Raw genomic sequence first — 18,232 nt, 5'->3', positions numbered from 1 at the left:
CAGCCTTCATGCTGAAATCAATTCAGCAGATATTTCTTTACTCTGTGTCAACAAAGATAAAAGCTGTATAATGTCCTCTGATGATTTATGTTCCATCATCATTCTATGAACTGAAACATGTGAATGTCTCAAATGATGAAGCCTTTTATAACCTTTGGTACCGTCAACTTTAGGACACACAGTAAATGAAACATCACACGATGGTAGACTCGGGTCATTTTATTGAAAAGCGTCTTCTGCTCATGAAGAGAGTGAACATGTCCAACAGGTGTTTACATTTCACATGAATCTGACATCCATTCAGCTCCATAACAATCTACAGTGAGCTCACAATCAAACTAACTGGTGTCCAACAGTGAAGCTTCTCCTCCCAACAGACAACAGAAAGTCACTGATTGAACCTGAGATCAGATCAAAGGTACAAACTGCAGAGAAACAAAATGATTCTGCTTGTTTTCTGATGATAATGTTGTTAATAACTGATTACTGAAGCAATTAAAGAAACATAACAAATGCTGAATCAAACAATATGCACTTAAGTAACATAAATGTGCCACTACAGACACAATGACATACGCAGGAACTTTACTGACATCAGGTGTCCTGCTCCCTCTGGGCTTTAATGCATTTTATGAATTTGTGAAGTATGCTCAAGCTAAAATGTTTTCTCAGTGTGAACCCATATCCCTATGAGCAGACCAGGGATTCACCACATCATTGTCATCGCTCTTAGCTGACTGGACGCAAGTCCACATAATTGCCACTTTTTCCAACCCAGAAGCATGGATACACAGGCTCAGTGAATTTGGTTTGAAAGCGATAGAGGGCAACCCTTTCGGTCCCTGAGATTTTGTAGAAGGACAGAGTGCTACTATGCCAGTCAAGAAGCACCCCAACTACCTTGCAGCCACCAGAGGGAAAAGGACCTTCCCACACTTTGCCATTGTAATATGCCCTCAGTCTGGGCTCTGAAGTAGGTTCAGCAGTTTGGCCAAAAACCCACGACTTGGAGTTATTTCCAAACTCAGTGCACGATCCCCCTGATTTCCTGTCAATGCTACCATATGCAACACCTACATACACAGATTCTTTAGGAGTATCACTCCATTCTACCTCCCAGTAATGGATCCCTTTCAAAGATTCTTTGGCAAACACTTCAGGATGTACAACGAATCTCTCTGGGCGTGGAGGATATTTCTGCCATGCTCCATTTGTTGCCTTCTTGTTTCCCTGAGACAGCGTGAGCTGGTTGTTGACAGTGTCTGGGTCCATGGTGAGGTCCTCAGCAACTGATTGAGAGATCAAAACAAAATGTGTTATTATTCTGAATTAATTATCAGAATATCAGATTTATCATTCTGATGGTTGGAGGAGAGATATTTACAGTCTATTTCTTAATCCCCCCCAAAAGAAAAAACAAGATAATCTTCTCTGCTCTGCGTATCTCACTGCTCAGGTTCTTCAGTACCAAATTAACTGTCAAATAAATTGTGTCTTCATTGATTTAGAGCTAATTAATCAGATGGAGGTAATTTTTAGCATAAATTCCGCAATGATGACACTTCAGTTTTCTCATTGATCAGCCACTAATATTTCATGGAACTACTAAAATAAAAGAATAATTATCAGTTCTCTAATTAATGGTCACAACAACATTATAGTCACAAAGAACTTGTAATGAATGATGTGGAATAATGTTAAATATGTTGATACTGGAAACTGATTTCCTGGAAACAGAGCTGTGACAGACAGAGATATTTAATAAAACAGTTTTAGAAAATGAAGCGGTCAAAACTTACTTTTGGTGAGTTCCTCTTTCTTCACATCATAGATCTCTCCTGGGGTGAAAGGTTTACCTGCAAAAGGTGATGCCTTCTTCTCTGAGGCCATTTCTTCTACCTGTTAACAAATGTTAAACAGGTGAACACACACTTCAACACTTCATCTGCACTGTTTTCAGCAGGATGACTCAGCTCACATGTTAACTGTGTAAATGCAGCATTTCTCTGTAGACATCAGTCTGACAGTGATTCTTCTACACTGACTGAGTTCAGTCACTGTCTAAACATATTGTGTCACCATCTGTCTCAGTTTGTCCTCACCTGGTCAAGTTGAGTAGATCAGCTGAGTTGTGTGAGAGTCTTCTGGACTTCCAACTGGAGCTTGCAGTGTGATGATCAGTGTGGCTGTGAGGTTACTTATATACTGTCAGATCTGCTGACTCCTCCCATGAGATACGTGCAGAGATGATAACAATCACTTTGTGGTATTCAGTGGAATACTACAGGGAAATATCACTATAAAGATATCAAAGTCTGAGGCCAACTGGGACTGTTTGTTTTTCTTTGTTTGAATAGTTGCTGATTAACAGTTTTTTCAGGTACGTAGACAGACACACAGGTGATCCGTCCAGTCTTCTGAAATTGGATGGGCTTATCAGACACAAGACACAGCCACAGTTACAGATTCTCTTCTATTATTTGTCAGAACATTTGATTTATTGATTGCTGGTGTGTCCCCTCAGAGTTGCCGTAGGGCAGGAGATGTTGTTGTTTGTGATATGTGGGGAGAGGAAATGAAAAGAAGCATGTTCAGAGCACTAACATGACGTCTCCATGTCCCATTTATTATTTGCTTATAAGAGGTGAACTCAAGATACTTGGGTAAATCTGTGGCAGCAGTGTTTCTTTTCCTGTGCTGTTGTTTCTCTCAGTCATGCAGTTTTCATACACAGTTTTCTAACCTTAGCTTGGCTACATTTACATTTACCAGCCAGCTGATGTAGTGGAGCGAAGTGCTCGGACTGGGGCGTTTGGCGGTAGATAGGTGCAGTTCCACTGACGGCCTTGAAGGCCAGCACCATCTTCTTGAATTGAGTGTGGGCTGCAACAGGAAGCCAGTGGAGGTCTAGTGGATGGTTTAGTTGCAGAGGCTGGGAGTCCAGCCAGGAATGAGTTGCAGTAGTCCAGGTGGGAGATGACCAGCGCTTGGACCAGTTTTTGCGTTGCGTCCTTTGTGAGGAAAGACCAGATCCTGTGGATGTTGGAGAGGGAAAATCTGCAGGATCGAACCACAGCAGTGATGTTGGGGTGCAGGATAGTCTGTCGTCGAGGATTATGCTCAGGTTCCTCACAGTCGATGAGGTGATACTATGACGTCCTCGACAGTGACTGACAGGTCTGTGCGAGGCAGTCCAGTGGCTAGTTGGCTAACATGGTTTTATGCATATGAGGCTAAGTTATGGACATGTGGTGTGGAGACGAGGACACTTTTAAACCTGGCACAGGGATGTTTGCCATGACATCAGAATCAGAATCAGAATTCACACTTGAGGTGTATCAGTCTGTTGCTGAAGGAGCTGCCCAGTGCTGTGATAGCGACCTGCAGGTGGGACGCCTTCACCAGCAGAGATGACAGCTTGTCCATCATCCTGCTCTCTCCCACCACCTGCTCTGGGTCAAGGGTTAGGGTTAGGGTCATCCCAGGATGGAGCTGGCCATACTGATAAGTTTATCCAGTCTCTTCCTGCTGCTGAGATGCTGCTGCTCCAGCAGACTACTCCATAGCAAATAGCTGATGCCACCACAGAGTCATAGAAAGAAGTCAGGAGGTCCCCCTGCAGTCCAAAGAACCTGAGCTTCCTCAGCAGATACAGTCTGCTCTGACCTTTCTTGTATGTAGCTGCAGTGTGATCAGTAATATACCTCCAGATATTAACAATGACCATCTCATAGTGTGACAAACCCCAACTTGCCGAATCGCTCTAATGGCTGAAGTGAAAGAAAAATTTAACAAAAGATGTTTTGATGTAATCTAACACTGCTGGGAAGTGTTCACATGGAAATAAAGAAACAGCTGCCAGCATAGATCACTACAACGTCCAAACCAGTTATGTGGAACTGGAGCTGTTTGTTTGTCTGTGTTGGAATAGTTGTTGATAGACGACTAAATCAGATAACCTATGGTTTTCCCCCCCTGTGTATCTCAACTGAAAGAACATTACTCATTCAAGGACGTTTTTTAAAAAGGTAAACAAAAGATGTTTCCTGATGTTAAACTGTAGAACAAATAGTATAAAAATACACCGTACCAAACAGTTTCTCCAGAGGCCAAGACAGATTCATACAAATCATCCTTTTAGAAGGTTTTCAGGTTCTCTTACAGGACTGGGTCTCCTCCAGAATTCATGGCTGTTTTCAGACAATCAATCCTCCGTCACTGTGTGTATTCTGATACACATGCAGATTTACAATGTATTCAAAAAGAAAAGAAACAAGAGAACCACGTGTTCTCATGAGAAATCAGCAGAACCGCAGGATGTTTGGTGGGTTCCTGCAACATTTCTCAACAAAACTCACATGTGACGACTCCGGCTCGGCCCGACACTGCCGGGCCTCACAGATATCCTCCTGATCTCACTAATCTGAGCTGCCGGGGATTCAGATGTTCATAAACTCTTCAAAACATTTTCACAATAGGTCACTTTCCAGAGCCAGAAGGACCAAACAACTTCAACCACTAGTCAGTGGGGATAATGGAAATATATTCAGCCTAATAAGAGTTACTGTAGTTAATGTGTTAGACGTCTATACCAGTATACATTTACACACCTTTACATGTACAGAATATGACCCTATTCATCATTATCTGCCCGCAGAGCTGCTCTTGGTTCTGTTTCATTCTCAACTCTGAGACGAGACCACATTAAAAGTCTCTGATATTGTGAAGTAAACCTGTGAATAATCAGAGAGGTTTGAGCACTCAGAGGGTCAATTAAAGTGTTAGAGGTCAAACTGTTATTCTGAGCAAAGGGAGTTTATTTCAGCATCAAATCACGGCTGAACTCAGGCGTCCATTAGCTCAGTTGTTATAGCTCGCGTCCCGTGTACAGAGACTCTGTACTCGCTGAACCGGCACCAGGGTTCCAGTTCCTGCCTGGAGCCCTTTGCTGCATGTCTGATCCTGATTCCTGCCATCTGTCAAGATGCTGATCAGTAAAAAGCAGACACGTTTCCACAGAAATAAAGAAACACCTGCTGGGACATGTCACTATAACATCCACGCCAATTCTGTGGAATTGGAGCTGTTTGTTTTTCTGTGTTGGAATAGTTGTTGATAGATGACCAAATCAGATAACCTAGGATTTATTCCCCCTTTGTATCTCAACTGAAAGAACATTACTCATTCAAGGAAGTTTTTTAAAAAGGTAAACAAAAGATGTGTTTTCTGTTTATTACAGAGATCGTGTAGACTAATGTCAGTTCATTTATTCATATTCATTTATTTATTCTGTTAGTTGTTTTAGCAGGTTCATTGAGCAAGAATCAGAACAACTGCAACTCAAATATTCATTCAACAGAAACTCTGTGATGATGGAAACTGCTTTATTGATCAGTAGGTGTGCCTTCATTTCTGTGGATAAACTTCATTCAACCAGTAATCTTTGTTTCTTTAAGGTCTCACATATTAGAGACTGCCAGATTCAGTCTTCTACTGACTCTTACTATGACATTCCTCCAGATATAATCATTGTTACGACCAGGGCCTAGGGGAAACCCTGGTGCAACAAGATTGAGAGTGAGACCGGTTTTCATATTCTCTTACAGGACTCCAGAATTCATGGCTGTTATCTGACAATCAATCCTCCGTCACTGTGAGTATTCTGATACACATGCAGATTTAAAATGTATTCACGTTATGTTATTGAATCAATAGATTGTAGAGCTGGTGAACACAATGCTCTCAGGGTTCTGACAACTAGTCCACAACTTCCTCCTCTCGTCTCCTCATGCAGGACGTTTAAGAATAATTTGTCATTACGTGAAAACCAGTTTCACAGCCATGACATGATATAAAGCAAATTACTAAAATATTAAAAGTTTAACTAGATAAAAATTACAGTAAACTGTGTTTGCACAAAAGCAAGCAGTGTGACAGCAACATGGTTCACTGTTAGGCCATAACTCAGTGGTTACCATATTAAGCCCTCTGCTCTTCCTCCTCTGCAGGCTGAGGATCGTCATCATGAACTTCAGGATACTCTGTAACGTCTACAGGACTGCTGAAGCCAGCAGAGCGAGGAGGAAGTAGGAAAACACAGACTTTAAACAGTAGTGCAGGTTCCTCATATTCCCTGAGTGAAGTGGGATCGTAATATTGAATACAATCTATAGTAATACATATAAATAATGCTTTGTATTACTATAAAAGTCATATCTAGTGAGAATCAGGCGCAGCGTTGTGGGTGGGTCTATCAGGCCCAGCTCTGGAAGTCTGGACCAGTCACCAAGTTAAATATAAATATTTAATATAAATGTTAAATATAAAATGTTAAATCTAAATCTAAATGTTAAATGTTAAATCTAAAGATAAATTGTAAATCTAAATGTTAAATCTAAATGTTGAATGTTAAATATTAAATCTAAATGTTAAATCTAAATGTCAGGATGAAACTAAATATTTAGCTAATATGCAAATTCACACTGCCTGTCACCAGAAGTACCAAAATAAAAGCTACCGAGTGTTGTGGTGGCTGTACTGTGGCGGATGCTGTAGCTGTCGCTGGTCCTTTTCACACAGAGACGCCGCATTATCGCCACAGCGGTGGTTCGCCAATTTTCCGCCGTAGAGCCAAGCAGCACCGGCATAAAGACGAACCGCTGTGTAATTCACACAGAAAGCCAGCATGGCGGCTCCTAAAGAGGCATGGCGGTACACGTCATCATGACTCCGGTGTTTCCCAGGTGTCCTCCTGTCAATCTAAACATGGACCCACTGACTGTTTATAATCATATGGATGCTGTTATAATGCGTTGGGATTGAGATCCTGACCCACCAAATCTCAAGCTGCTTGGCTCTGTGGGAACAAACAATTAAGGAGAATTGGCAAACTGCCGCTGCAGCAATTACGCGGCGACTCTGTGAAAAAAGCTACCGTCGCTGTCATTGCAGACACATCACTGAAACTCTGTAATGCCGCCAAAACGGCCCTACCAATGTTTCCAGCTAAGTCGCTGGACATGCTGGCAGGCAACATGGGAGCATTTGAGGAGACGTGAGTAAAAGTGCAGGGCAATCACTCCATCTGACTACCCGAAGAAAACCGCGGATAGCGCTTGTTCGCGTCACTGAGCTTTTATTGTGGTACTTTTGGTGACATGCAGTAAAAATGTGCATATTAGTTAATATTTTGTTTCACCTGTAACATTTAGATTTAACATTCAGATTTAGCATTTTGATTTTATAATTAAACAATTAGATTATTTTTTTTTATTTAGATTTAATATTTAACATTTAGATTTAAAAAAAACTTATTTAGATTTAACATTGACATTATACTTTTACAAGATAAGTAAATATTACAAGGTAAATATGGTCAAAAGTAACATTTTAAAATTGACATACGTTTTCACATCTTTACAATTGGCGCACCATATGATTCAGCGTGCCAAAACAAGCTGCTGAATATCTACTGTACCTTTTGTGGTACTTTCGTTGACAGGTTATTTAGTTTCACCTGTGACGTTAAGATTTAACATTTATGTGGCGTGGTGGAAACCCCCAGGAAATTGTAAGCCAACTTTTAATAAACAAGGGCACACAGGTTTGATGATACCACGGGGCTAGAGCACACACACACCACACAGTAAATTAAAGCACCTGTGAGACTGCACTCACACTCGTGAAGGGAACCACCACCATGGACTAAACTGGCGCCTCGGGCCCACAGCACCTAACCAAAACACAAAAGTTAAAATATGCATAAGGGTGCTACACAGAGCTGAGGCCTGTACTGCGAAGGGGGCTCAACATAGCCAGGCTTTGCGCTCATGATGCAGCTCAACAAAGCCCAGAGTCCCCAATCAGAGTTAAACGGTACTGCGACGGTGGTTATCAACTTAATTTGTCAAGTCCGGTTCTCTGCTTTGTGCTCTGCGCGCGTTCACATTAAAGGGGGCGTTTGACGTCATATTATTCTACTTCCGTGCGAAAATGGATCGATCCCAGGCCACATATTTTACTCAAGATGAGCAGATTCTTATTATGCAAGGCTATGAAGAAGTCAAAGAAACCATCACGGCAAAAAGTAACACTGTCGCCGCCAACAGAGCGAGGGAGGGCTGCTGGCAGAAAACTGCTGACCGTGTAAATGCGTAAGTTAGCAATGATTAATATTATGATCAATATTATATTAAGCCTTTAGTGTTTTAATTTCTGAAAGCTCAACATTATGCAACTTTACATATTAACCCTCATCCATTTAAAAAATAAATAAACTGAAGCAACAACTATCTTTTTTAATTTTTGAACGATGTCTATATTGTTTTCACATTTAACTGATCTCAGTTATAGAATGCACGTGTGTGTTTTGTTGAAAGCGAGGCTGAGTGTGCGTAGGCTATAAATGTTCAGTGTTTTTTGTATCACTGTGTCGGGATGAACAAGCAAATGTAGCTACTGTCCCTGTACAATGACAATAAAGACCTTTTTGACAGTGAAAATAGCTCAAGCCTGTAAGATTTGTGTTTGGGCGTACACTGCCCTACAACGGGTGAAACATTGATCAGTTCATCAGTTTATTCATGGCCACATCAAAGAAATAATTAACTTTACTCATTATCTGTGACAGATAAATACTAGGTTGGCCTAATTAATATTTCATATTGCATTTTATTAAGATGTGGAAGCAGCAGTTGGACATGGCAGCAAGTTAGAGCCAAACACAAAAACATCATTCAAAGTGGTATGTAGCCAAGCTGCCCCATCATTTTGTCAGTGTGTGGATAATATACTGTTTCCCATTTTATTGTAATATCATCACTATCTTAAGCCAACAGGAAGAAGAATGAAAAGAGGAAGACTGGAGGGGGGCCAGCTCCACCAGAATTCACAGTACCTGAGGAGCTGGCCCTCTCCAACAATGAGGGTCGTCCGATAATGGAGGGAATCGAAGGGGGGCTCAGGTCGGACCCGAGTGCTGGCGGCTCACAGGACAACCTTTTTGTCCATGGTATGTCAAGAGTAAAGTACTTAACATTTGCTTTTGGCATCAGGCAGGAAAAATCACTGTGTAATTTCAGTTGTAGGAGACACCACGGTGCTGCTGCCACCAGGGCAGTTTCCCTGCACCACCCCAGAGGTAACTATCACAGCAATGTGTCACGTACTTTGCATTTGCTGTGATCAGTCCATATCATGCAGACCTCTGAAATCATTCTTCAGGTTGAAATTGATGACCAGCAGACGGTATCTGTGCTGTCCGAGAGGCCCGAAGTAGGAGTGCATTTTTACATACTCATCTTAAGTAGGCCTACACATAATGAAGTGACTTAACTTGGTGGATATCTTTCACAGGAAGATGATCTACACTCTCTGCCCACAGCCTCTACCTCTGCGTCTGGCCTAGGGAGGGAAAGAACTGTAAGGGCTGTATGAAAAGTTAAACAATATATGACTAAGATAAAGGTGTTGTAAAAAGTAAAACTGCTTGATGAAACATGCCAGTGTCCTTTCAACCAAAACAATTCATACAGACCACAGACACACTCCGTGCAGTGTATAAAAGTAATTTGGAGCTGGACAATATCAAAAAGGACCTGGAAATAAAAAAAAACTGAAACTGGAAATTGAACTCTTGGAGTTTTAAAAAAAAGGTATTCTAGTAAATGGTACCTTTTTAAAATGGTTTGATAGCATGAAATTAATGCCTTGTTCTGTCTTTTTCTTCCCAGCAAATGCAGACATTGCAATAAAAAAAAAAAATGAAGACGCATTCAGTGAATGACTCTTTATTGTTCACATCACTGGCGGGTAAAATATTGGGCAGTAATTGCCTGCCGGATGGCAGCACCAGTTGGGTTGTCTGTCACCGGATCAATTATATCAGCTGCTGCTAATGGCACATGAGGGGTTTGTTCTTTCCTCATCATTGCGATGTTGTGCAGCACCACACATGCAGTGATGATTCCACAAGCGCGCTCAGGACGTACCCTCAGGCCACGCAGGCAGTTGAACCTGCACTTAATGACCCCAAATGTCATTTCTATCCTGACCCTGCACTTACCCAGAGCCGCATTAAAGTGACTCTGCGGTGGTGTGTCAGGGTCAGGATAGGGGGTCATCAAGTGCTGGGTACAGGGGTACCCTCTGTCCCCAACAAGCAGTCCATCAAAGAGGCCTAATGAAGAGAGAAATAAATACTTTGTCATTCTCAACAATTAAAGGAGTGAAAAAGAAGAAAATAGGATTATTTACCATATAGCCTACCTTGTTGTAACTGGTGACCCAGTGCAGACTCACGAAAAATTCTCGAGTCATGTACGGAGCCAGGCCATCTTGCCTCCACACTTGTGACCATCAATTGATGGTCACAAGTCATCTGTTAACAGGATTTCTGGTTAAATTTAAAGAGAGCACTGCACAAAGGTGGAAGGCATAAAAAGATTCCTTTAAAAAGACCTAATGCAACTGGATATTTCACTCATGTGAAAAGTCTGTCTAGACAATATTGTGTGCCACTGATAAAAGCCTATACATTCACTGTGCATGTACCACCGATCACCTGCAGAAATTATTTTTGAGATTTCACCTGCACATGCTGTGGATGGATTTGCGGTTGACATAGTCGGCCTCATGTTCCCCCGGGGGCCCCGTGATGGGTACATGAGTGCAGTCCACAGCACCAATGATCCTGGGAAATAGTTACATATATTATAGGCTATATTAGATTTCATTATGCAAGCAAGTAATACTGATGATGTAGAGGGGTATGAAAGTACATTACCAGATATTTTATAGAATCCCTCCTTAACAAGCATTGTGCTCAAATGACTTGGGAACACTACAAACATATTCAGCTTCTCAGTAAGAGCAAGAACCACTTTGCGGATGGCGCAACACGCAATGTTCCTGCTCAGATTTTCTGCATCACCAACTGAATGCAAGTAGGTTCCCGTGGCAAAAAAACGAAGCGCAACACAAACAGTTTGCCCGACAGTGAGTGCACAGCTTCTTCGAGTGGCATTCCTGACACTCGGCTCAATAAGTGAGCAAATGTACCGTATTCCCTCGGCTGAAAATCTATATCGCTCATAGAGAATTTCATCAGGAAATGCCAGCGGATCAGCGCGATCTCGAAGAAGCCGCTCACGTCGTAGTGCTGCCCGAATTATTCTTGCTCCCAGGTCCACCGGGTTCTCAATGAATGGTGACGCCATCTCCGAATGAGTTACACAGTGAAACAGCTGCGCTTTTATAGACGATTTTAAGCTGAAACGCTGAACATAAGCGGGTCGGGACCAGGTTATGAGCTCAGCATAAGTAACCATGGTGATCTAGCCGGGTTAAAAGAGAGCCACCTTTGTAGTACAGGGAAGCCTGGCTTTAGACTCAACATACCTCGCTAACACACTAAACTGGCTTCGCAGTACACCCCTCTGGTGTGGCAAAACACAATGAAAACAAAATACAGAAATACAAAATAGAAACGAATGATTTGCTAACACATGAAATCAGTGAAAAACAGTGGAATGTCCTTTAAACGGCTCAGAAGTGCAGCCTTATCAGAGAGGTGACCTTGCACTGAGGAGCCGGGCTGCCCACGCCAAAAGCGGCTCAATTGACAATAAGCTCTGGACAGGACACGTTCATGGGGGAGGCACAACGGCTGAATATTAACAGACTGCAAGTGGTCACAGAGAGCCAAAGACATCCAACATTTAAGTAGAGCCAAAACAGCAGCGTGGATCGAGGGAAAGGCATTCACCATGGCAATGGTGATTCTGGGGGGTGGCCTGGGGTGGCCAGGGCCACCCCTGTGGCCACCCCAGATCTGATAGGTGGTTGGTCAAGGTCGTCAACACAAGAAACAAGAGAAATGCTGTCAATCAATGATGACAGCTGATTTAGGGCCAGTTTTACATTTGTAACTAACACAGTAATGGTTGTACTGAGGTTGTGAGAGCTGATTTCTGGTCAGCGGACGTTTGGCCATGCAGGCCTGATAGGTGATGAGAGATGAGCACGGCACGCTGCATCTGCTGCTGCTGCTGCTGGTGGTCCAGTCTGGTCTTTAATGAAACAGGAGGACGGTCAAAGTGACGTCAACTGCTGTATAAAAACGCAGAAATCTGTCTATTGAGAGGTAATTTAATGTTCAGTTAGGTCGTAGGTCCCTCTGAATGTGTAGGAAAACTTTATCTAGCACTAAGTATCTAAAAGACGAACCACACTGCACCAGCTACCTTAGCAGCCTGCAAACCAAGTGAAGCATTTAACATCAGCGTTTTGTTTTTTTATTGTTATTTGGATACCGCCATGAAATATGAAATATTGTTTTCTGGACTGAAGACTGATGGTGTTTTTTGCAGATGTGTGTGTTCAGTAGAGCTAATGTTATATTTTTGACCAACCAGTGTGTGAGATATAGTGTGACAGTCTAGATTTTAGTAGCTATAACAAAAGAACAAGCTGTGATTTCTTTATTTGCTCTGATTTAAAGGATCTTTAAAGACTTTGTATCAATTAGCTCATCTTCACAGTTCACATATTTTTAGATGTTGCAAAAGCAGAGCAAATTGCATTCAAATGCCGCACATGCTTGAGATGCAATATGTGTTAATTGTGTTATTAAAACTGATCGAAGATGTCGGTAGTTATGTAAAAATAAACCTTTGTAGATACTATTAATAGACATAATTGGGCACATTGTTGACACCTCCTTTCTTTTTGACATTTTAATGGAGTCAAAGCTGTTATTTAAGGGGTTCCTGAGCCCCACGTACACTTGTACACACTGATTCTAATCTGATTTGACAATGATCCTGCTTTAAGTTTGTAGTTATAGCTATTACTGATTGAATTACATTTCCTCCAGGGTTATTAAGAGAATAGCTATAAAGAGAAGCAGAGATATTCAGAGCGGAAGCCAGCCACAGAGCCAGAGTCAGAGCCAGCCACAGCTTCTACCAGCAGCAGTGAACAGGCCCGGTCCAGTCAGCAGCCTCGGTACAGCCAGTGTTGGGAAAGTTCACTTTCTACATGAACTAGTTCCAAGTTCAGTTCACAAATGTTAAAATGAACTAGTTCAGTTTATAGTTCATAATTCAAAATTTTGAACCAAGTTCACAGTTCCAAAAATGAACTAGTTCATATAGTTCTTTTTTTTTCAATATGTTGCTGCGAGCTATTATTTTTCTAAATTATTGCCACAGCCCATATAGAACCACAGACAACAATTGTTCTATCAGTTTTAACACTGAAACTGCAGCTCTCCCACAATATACTGCAAAGAAGGTTGTCCAGCTGCGGCTGGGAGATGAAGACAACGGAGCCGCTACTGTACACCGTTAATGTGATCTGGGTGGTAGGGGATCCGTTTTGGCTCGCTGTTGCCGTGTCTTTAGATTTTTCATTCACTCGCACAGACCTTCTCGGCCGGGTGCTTTAGTACAATGTGCCGTTTCAGGTTCACTGTTGACGTTGTTGATGTACGGAGTTGCTTCTTGAAACCCGGCGGGCAAAGTTTACACAAAAAGGTCAGATTTTTCCCACCTGGATCATGACTGACCTTTTCATAAAATAGTTTTAAGTAATCATAGATGGCGTATTAATGGTGGAGGCACAGTCTGAGGTAGTGCTGCTGCCTTCATTTGTTTTTGCCTCGATGCTTCACATGTTGATGACGCATGCGGCGGTGCGACTCTGTGGTGGCTGGTGTTGCCAGTGTTATGTCCGTCCAGGACGAATTAATCTGTGTGGGTTTGGTAATGCCTCACTGCATGTTTGGTATGCAGCTGTTTCTGTCTGAACTAGTTAAGTTTCGTTTTGATCGAAAGTAAAGCGAGTTGCACAAAACTCTCGTCCAGCGTCCTTTTAATACACAACAGCCAGATTGGGTGTTTTTCGCTACCTGTTCACGGTGTGTTTTAGCCGGTTTTCGCCTGGAAGGCTCGGTGGAAATCTGGCACTGTCTTGAACGAAGTCAAACTGTGAGAACGCGCTGTTCACAAATGCCAGAATGAACACATTCACAATAACGTTCATCAGGCAGAAATACAGTACGGTCAGTTCACGTTCGCCCAAAATATGAACGAGTTCATGAACGATCGACGCGTTCAGGCACAACACTGAGTACAGCAGCAGTGACGAAGAGCAGTCAGCTCCCCCTGCACAGGATGGTAGGTCATGCTTGGATAGTTTGTGTGTGTGTGTGTGTGTGTGTGTGTGTGTGAATATCCAGCCTTACAATCTATCCAGACAATCTATACTTTAAATCTCAACCTCGGTCGGCTGCGTACGTGGCATTAAACTTAGCTATGCCATGGCCACCCCACACTAGCTTTGCGTCCCATCTTGGCCACCCATGGGCGGAAATCCCAGGGGGGACGAGGGGGACATGTCCCCCTCCAGTAAGGCTGTCCCCCCCTAGAATAATTTGAGACACAATTGATAATTTTTGAACAATGCAGTAGCATTTATTGAAAGCACAATGTAAGCGGTGCTCATTATAATCGCGCAATAATGTGCTATTTACATCTTTAAAGATTTAGTCCATTTTATCCAGTTATCCAGAGTTAATTGTCTTAACTCTCTATCTGTAAAACTGTTTTACAGATAGAGTTAGAATACATACAGTTTTGTGGCATAGTTGTCAGATGTTTGTAAATAAATAAATACAATAAATATATATTTTTGAGAAATTGTTTTATGTTGGATTATTCTTGAAGGTATTTCCTTTAGTTTTGGGATTGTTTGGAGCTTTTACCTCTTGTAAAGATATTGAATGGACTGTGGTGGAAGTTGGAACAGTGAACAAAGGTATTATGTCAGATGTGTTCACATAAAGTGTATTATTGCCACCTTCCACCTAATACCATTGTTTTGTATTGCTGGGTGAATAAACAAGAACTTGTATACAGCTAGGGTAAGGACTAGGGGTGTCAACGTCTACACGTGTAAACGGGTACACGGATAACAAATCATAACCGTTTAGAAAAATCAATAACCGTTTACACGTCTTTTTTTTTTCCTCCTCCTCCTCCTCGTTCATTTCTCATCAATATATATACTATTCAGGGTTTCCTCTACATGTAATTTACTGTGGCGCACCGCCACGGCAAAATAAATGCCGCCACACCTTAAAAATTCAGGCATAAATAAATCTAGTGGAAATATTTTGCCGTCGTCTTCCACCACAGTCTTTGACGTTAACTAGCATGTTGGATATTTAGCTTGATAATTGGCTAGAGGATTAAAATGGTCACTTAGAGCAGAGTCCTGCACGGGTCACCGCATCCGACCTGTTTCCCGACAGTAGCACAGATTACATTCCGTACCAGAGCCGACCCGCTATAAATTAATACCGACGGCCGAAGGAAAATTGGACGGACGCAATTTTTTAAAAGTGAAAGTAAGATAATGTTGCCTGAAAGCTTCAGATAATAACATTAACTAACTATACAATTAAATGTTCCCACTAGCGCAGTTATCCGCATACATAATAGATGAATGGGGTACAATGTTACGTTGATATAAAAAAAACAAAAAAAACCCCGCAGCCACAGCCAGTGTCGCGTCACGTCACTTCAAGTTGACTGGGGAACACGATGGCGGCGGTCAACAAGCGGACCACTGTGTGTTTTTTGAACAAACTGCCAGTGGAAATCAAGTTGAGTGTAGGCTATGTCAGGCAAAGTTGGCTTACAACAACAGCACGGGATCCATGCTAAACCACCTGCGATGGAAACACCCGAACAAGTTGGAGGGAGAGACTGCTGCTGGCATCGGTGCTACCGCAACTGCGATAGAAAGAGATCATAAATCTCCGACGTGTAACCAGGTACACGTCGGTTAGAAGCCCCGTTTACACGTGTAGAACAAATTGTAAACGTTGACACCCCTAGTAAGGACTAATACAGTATAATGCAATTATTGTAATTATCATTACTTTTGATAACATTTTTTAAAACATTTGATTTGAACATGCTGACAGTGCAAGAGAGCAACACTGACTGAGAGAGAGAGAGAGAGAGAGAGAGAGAGAGAGAGAGAGAGAGAGAGAGAGAGACAGAGACAGAGAGAGAGAGAGAGAGAGGCATAATCTGATATCTTTCATCTGGAAAAAGGCAGTTATCTGATTATGAGAAATCTGATAAACAAACTTAGATGTTGGCCTGATAATTAGTTTATTCATTGCATGTGTACATGTTAATTTGATTTCAATCATTTTGTTTTAAGTCTAGACATGTGCAGGTGGACTCAGCCAGTGCTAAGAAAGGTCTTCTGCCTGCCTGTTGGAGAGATAGAGAGACTAAAGCATCAAATTGCAGTAAAAGATGCTGTATAAAAGACAGGCTACAACTTTTATTCCTTGTCCCCCCCCTGTGGCCACCCCAGTAAAAATCTCCTGGATACGCCACTGCACCACGGCCTCTACAAGAAAGGCACACAAACTATAAGTTAATGCCAAATGAATGTAATTAAAGCCAACATGTTTATTAAAATAACTCATACATACCACTCTGCAAAGCTACCGTGACACCCACGAGAGATGGAGGAATAACGGCTCGCGCCGCGGGTCAATCACCCAGTTACACCAGAACACACAAAATAAATAATCAGCTGGGAATTGAGTGACATAGCCGCTGGACGGCAGGCAATTGTGGACCTACTGAAAGGGACAGGCAAGCGCATCCAGGAAGGGCTTCTGGCGGAGCGATGCGTCCCTCCACAGCCCAGCAGCCGGTTGCGCTACAAAGAGCGGAGATCGCGTCACCAAAACGGCCGTTTTACGCGCACATGAACAATGGAAGATTAGCAGAGAGCATTACCTGAATCAAGAGGATTGTACACCCGCAACAGCCACGCCGAACTACCGCGATGGACAAGCCACAGCTACCGGAGAGAAGCGGAGGAAAAGGACGAGACAGGTGTGTCCACACCTCTATGTAAGGGCGCATTGTGCCGCCCCTCAATCAGGATGCTCAATAAGTTGACACAGTGCCAAATATTGTGACAGGGAGGGAGACGACCTCTCACATTTATATTTATATCCAACATTAAGCATTTATATCTAGATTTCAGCACCAGGATTCCAGTTCCTGCCTGGGGCCCTTTGCTGCATGTCTGAGCCTGATTCCTGTCATCTGACAAGATGCTGATCAGTAAAAAGCAGAAGTGATACCACAGATATTAAGAAACTCCTGCTGGGACATGTCACTATAACGTTCATGCCAATTATGTGGAACTGGGACTGTTTTGTTTTTCTGTGTTTTGAATAGCTGTTGATTGACAATTAATCAGATATGATTTGTCATCGTGTATATTATTTAACTGAAAGAACTTTTCTCACTCAAGAAAGATTAAAAATATCAAACAAAAGATGTTTTTCTGTTTATTACAGCGATCATAAAGACTAATGTCAGTTCATTTATTCATATTCATTTATTTATTCTGTTAGTTGTTTCAGCAGGTTCTTTCAGCAAGTATCAGAACAACTGCAACTCAAGTATTCATTCAACAGAAACTCTGTGGCCATGGAAACTTCTTTATTGATCAGTAGGTGTACCTTCATTTCTGTGGATAAACTTCATTCAACCAGTAATCTTTGTTTCTTTAAGGTCTCACATATTAGGTGGTTGTCATTACGTGAAAAACAATTTTACAGCTATGACACGATATAAAGCAAATTATTAAAATATAAAAAGTTTGATTAGATAAAAGTGACATTAAATTGAATGTTTGCACAAAAACAAGCAGTGTGACAGCAACATGATTCACTGTTAGGCCATAACTCAGTGGTTACCATATTAAGCCCTCTGCTCTTCCTCCTCTGCAGGCTGAGGATCGTCATCATGAACTTCAGGATACTCTGTAACGTCTACAGGACTGCTGAAGCCGGCAGAGCCAGAAGACTGACAACGGAGAGCAAGAAGGAGAGGAGAGAGAGGAGGAAGTAGAAAAAGTGTTGAACTGAAATTTAGTAACTTTATGTACATAAATGTTTTCACGTTCATCAGTGGAATATTTGACCAACACACAGACTTTAGTAATTAGTTTCCTGTCCCTGAGGGGCCACCGTAGATCCTGGAGCTTCTCAAACATCTTCAGAAAATCTAATTCAATCTAGAACGTCGATGCTAGATGTCACTACGTACTCCAAATATTACACACTGGAGCTTTAAGAAAGTTGATGGTTTCAGACCAGGATGTTTCCTGAAATAGACAAAAGACA

At 42.0% G+C, this 18,232-nt stretch overlaps 1 protein-coding gene and 1 pseudogene across 1 annotated transcript; both read right to left on the bottom strand.

Annotated features, from left to right (window-relative positions):
• Positions 1–204: 204 nt before the first annotated feature.
• On the bottom strand, positions 205–2,120 carry LOC115571364 (stonustoxin subunit alpha-like). The gene is made up of 3 exons (XM_030400739.1): positions 2,103–2,120; positions 1,800–1,899; positions 205–1,289 (listed from the first exon to the last, which is right to left on the bottom strand). Exons 2-3 carry the CDS (start codon positions 1,888–1,890, stop codon positions 730–732), a joined length of 651 nt encoding a protein of 216 aa, XP_030256599.1. The 5' UTR covers positions 1,891–1,899; positions 2,103–2,120; the 3' UTR covers positions 205–729.
• Positions 2,121–9,772: 7,652 nt separating this feature from the next.
• Positions 9,773–11,216, bottom strand: LOC115571403 (putative nuclease HARBI1; annotated as a pseudogene).
• Between the last annotated feature and the right edge of the window lie 7,016 nt (positions 11,217–18,232).

Source organism: Sparus aurata, chromosome 20, assembly GCF_900880675.1.
Source record: "Sparus aurata chromosome 20, fSpaAur1.1, whole genome shotgun sequence".
Classification (NCBI taxonomy): Eukaryota; Metazoa; Chordata; class Actinopteri; order Spariformes; family Sparidae; genus Sparus; species Sparus aurata.
The sequence above is the reverse complement of the archived record's forward strand: the minus strand, read 5'-3'. Positions and strand labels throughout refer to the sequence as shown.